General features: G+C 52.2%; 1 protein-coding gene across 1 annotated transcript in view; it reads left to right on the top strand.

Annotated features, from left to right (window-relative positions):
* GYG2 (glycogenin 2) overlaps positions 1-3179 on the top strand; it is a 52474-nt gene that overhangs the window by 39953 nt on the left and 9342 nt on the right. Inside the window, exon 8 of the mRNA XM_007958917.1 lies at positions 2396-2536. Within this exon, the coding sequence (XP_007957108.1) occupies positions 2396-2536 (141 nt within the window). The remainder of the gene's footprint in view (positions 1-2395; positions 2537-3179) is intronic.

Raw genomic sequence — 3179 nt, 5'->3', positions numbered from 1 at the left:
CCCCCTCAAAATAATGATGTTTAATGACCTGAAGTGCCCCTGAGACTACCAAACTGATGGGAAAATAGGTTATTCAAATTCACCACCCTTGTCAGAGAAAGTGCTGTGCACTGCGCGTAGATGAGTGGCTCAATCGTTGATTACAAATTCGTTTGAGTGGACACTTTCCACTTCAATCTTCTTCTGAAGGAGCTGCTGGAAACCATGTCGGAAGTGCAGTTTGAAACCTCTGATTGACGCTGACTCGATCCTGTTTGTTCTTATGTAACCGTGAGCAGAAGCACTCCCCACAGCCAAGTGTCTGCCGTCCTTGAGAATGGACGCCTCCTAAGTGCACAAGACTCATAAATTAGGTCTCAGGAAACTTCTGGTTCTTGATTTAACCAGCAGATGGATTACTGCCACATATTCAAGAGTCTGCCAATTTATTGTTGGGACCTGGGGCAGAGGTCACATTTTAAATGATATAGTAAAATCTGCGAAAGCCGGCACCTGTGACAGGTGGAAATGTGTCAGCCAAGGAAAATGAAAATGTTTCCCACGGAAATGAGTGATAGGAATGGGCAATGCATTCAGCTGAAGATGGACAACTTGTGACACCAGGAAGAGAAGGTGGCCGTGTCCAGTGTGGGTTTTCCCAGGCTTCGCTCGGTTTTAGTTTTTATTTGTATGGAGCCAGGAGGAGCCCAAGGAGGCCTGGTGGCGTACTGGGTAAAGCACTCAGCTGCTAACCAGAAAGTTGCTGGTTTCAACCCACCAGACACTCTGTGGGAGAAAGAGGAGGCAGTCCGCTTCTATAAAGATTTAAAAAAGAAAGAAAGAAAATCACTGCCATTGAGTCAATTCCAACTCATAGCAACTCCCTTTGGGATTCTGAGGTGCTAAATCTTTACGGAAAAAAGTAAAAAGTAAAAAGGGAGCTCTGGTAGCATAGTGGCTAAGACACTTGCCTGCTAACCAGACGGCTGGCGGTTCAAACCCACCAGCCACTCCTCGGAAGGAAGGTTGGGCAATCCTACTTCCGTAGTGATACTGCCTCGGAAACCCAAGGAGGGGTCGCTATGAGTCGGGGCTGACTTGACGGCACATAACAACAACAACAACAACAAATCTTTACGAAAGTAGATTGCCCAGTTTTCCTTCTGCAGAGTGGCTGGTAGGTTTGACCTGCCAACCTTCGAGTTTGCAGTCAAAGGTGATAGCCTTGGAAACTGTGGGGCAGTTCCACTCTGTCCTCTAGGGGCGCTGTGGGTCAGAATAGACTCCGGGCAGTGGGTGTGGTTTGAGCTTTGCTTCTGTGAAGACTGACAGCCTTGGAGACCCTGTGGGGCAGTTCCACTCTGTCCTCTAGGGGCGCTGTGGGTCCCAGTGGACTTGAGGACAGTGGGTTTGGTTTGCCATTTGCTTCCATAAATATGTTGTTGTTATGTGCCATTGAGTCGGACCCAACTCATAGCGACCCCTCCTTGGGTTTCTGAGGCAGTATCACTATGGAAGTAGATTGCCCAACCTTCCTTCCGAGGAGTGGCTGGTGGGTTTGAACCACCAGCCTTCTGGTTAACAGTCAACTGCCTTAGGCACTATGCTACCAATATAACAGCCTTGAAAACTGTTTGGGGCAGTTCCACTCTGTCCTCTAGGGGCGCTGTGAGTGGGAATGGCTTGATAGGAGGAACCCAGGTGGTGTAAAGGTTAAGTGCTCCTCTGCTAAGCCAAACGTTGCTGGTTTGAACCCACCCAGCCTAGAAACACTATGGGTCCCTTTACTGTGTCCAACGGGGTTGCTGTGAGTGGGAATCTACTCACTGGCTCCCAGCAGCATGGAGACATGGAGACTCAGGCTAAGGGAAAGGTTGGTGGTTCAAATGCACCCAATCAGCTCCGTGGAAGAAAGGCCGGCAATCTTCCATAAGGACGACCAAAGCAAACCAAAACCAAATGTTGCCGTCGGGTCAACAACAGGGACTGCTTTAAACAAACAAACAGACAAACAAAAAACAACCAGACACACTGCCATGACGTCGGATCTGACTCATAGCAACCCCTCCTTGGGTTCCCGAGACGGTACCTCTATGGAAGTAGATTGTCCAACCTTCCTTCCGAGGAGTGGCTGGTGGGTTTGAACCGCCAGCCTTCAGGTTAGCAGTCACGTGTCTTAGGCACTGCGCCAGCAAAGTAAGGACGACTAAAAGTTCAGCTGTTGTTGTTGGTGGTGGCTGATGTCACGCTTCCTGCTGATTCCCGAAATCACCCACGAGGGAAGGACTGTGGCCGGGTCCCGTGCCATGCCCGCACCCGTGGGGACTGGCCCGTGGGTACCGCTGGGTTCTCACTGACTGACCTTTGGAGGGTGGTCACAGGCCCCTCGCTCACCAGGGCTCTTCACTTGGTCCAGGTTCCCCCAGGTGGCCTCGGGGAGCCGTGTGCTCGTTCAGTGTCGGGACCCACTGAGCCCCCACCTACCGAGGTCCCCCCAGAGAAGCCCGTGGTGGTGGAGGAGACCCCGTCCTGCCCCAAGGAGTGCCATCAGGAGGACGTGAGTACTGCGCCCACACGGTGTAACAGAGGCGAGGCCTTGGCCTCCAACAGGAAAACGCAGGGGCGCCCTCCAGGGTCTGTGTGGGGAGGTCAGGGAAGAGCTGTTGGCGGGGTTTGCTCTGGGCTCAGGGGCTCCTGCCTCTATTTAGGGCGGTGCTCCTAGGCTGAACCGTGCACCCCAAAGAGCATCTGTCCGTGGTGTCCCTAGGTGGTGCACTGGGTTAAGCACTCCACTGTGAATTAACCAATCGCACCCAGAGGTGCTCAGAAGGCAGGCCTGACAATCCCCTGCTGAAGGGTCACAGGCATTGAAAATACCGGGAAACTGAACCCACGCCCGTGGCTTCCAGCCAAACTACAGACAGGCACAGGCACTGACACTGGGGAGATACGCTCCTTGGAGAGAGCAATCCTGGGAGAAAGAAGGGCTGTGTGTGCACAGGGAGACAGCGTGGGGGGCAGGAGCCCATGGAGGGAAGGACACAGGGGAGAGGTAACTATGGGGAGGGAGTGGGCGGGGAGCTGTTGCATTGTGGGAGATTGCAGTCAATGTCCTGAGACAAAGTGTATGGGAGTTGCTGTCTGGAAAGTGCATTTGCTCTGTAAACTTTCACCAAATTTATTTATTTATTTATTTATTT

The sequence above is a fragment of the Orycteropus afer genome, unplaced genomic scaffold (assembly GCF_000298275.1).
Source record: "Orycteropus afer afer isolate SDZICR_OR568_19922 unplaced genomic scaffold, OryAfe1.0 scaffold01208, whole genome shotgun sequence".
NCBI classification, from domain to species: domain Eukaryota; kingdom Metazoa; phylum Chordata; class Mammalia; order Tubulidentata; family Orycteropodidae; genus Orycteropus; species Orycteropus afer.
The sequence above is the reverse complement of the archived record's forward strand: the minus strand, read 5'-3'. Positions and strand labels throughout refer to the sequence as shown.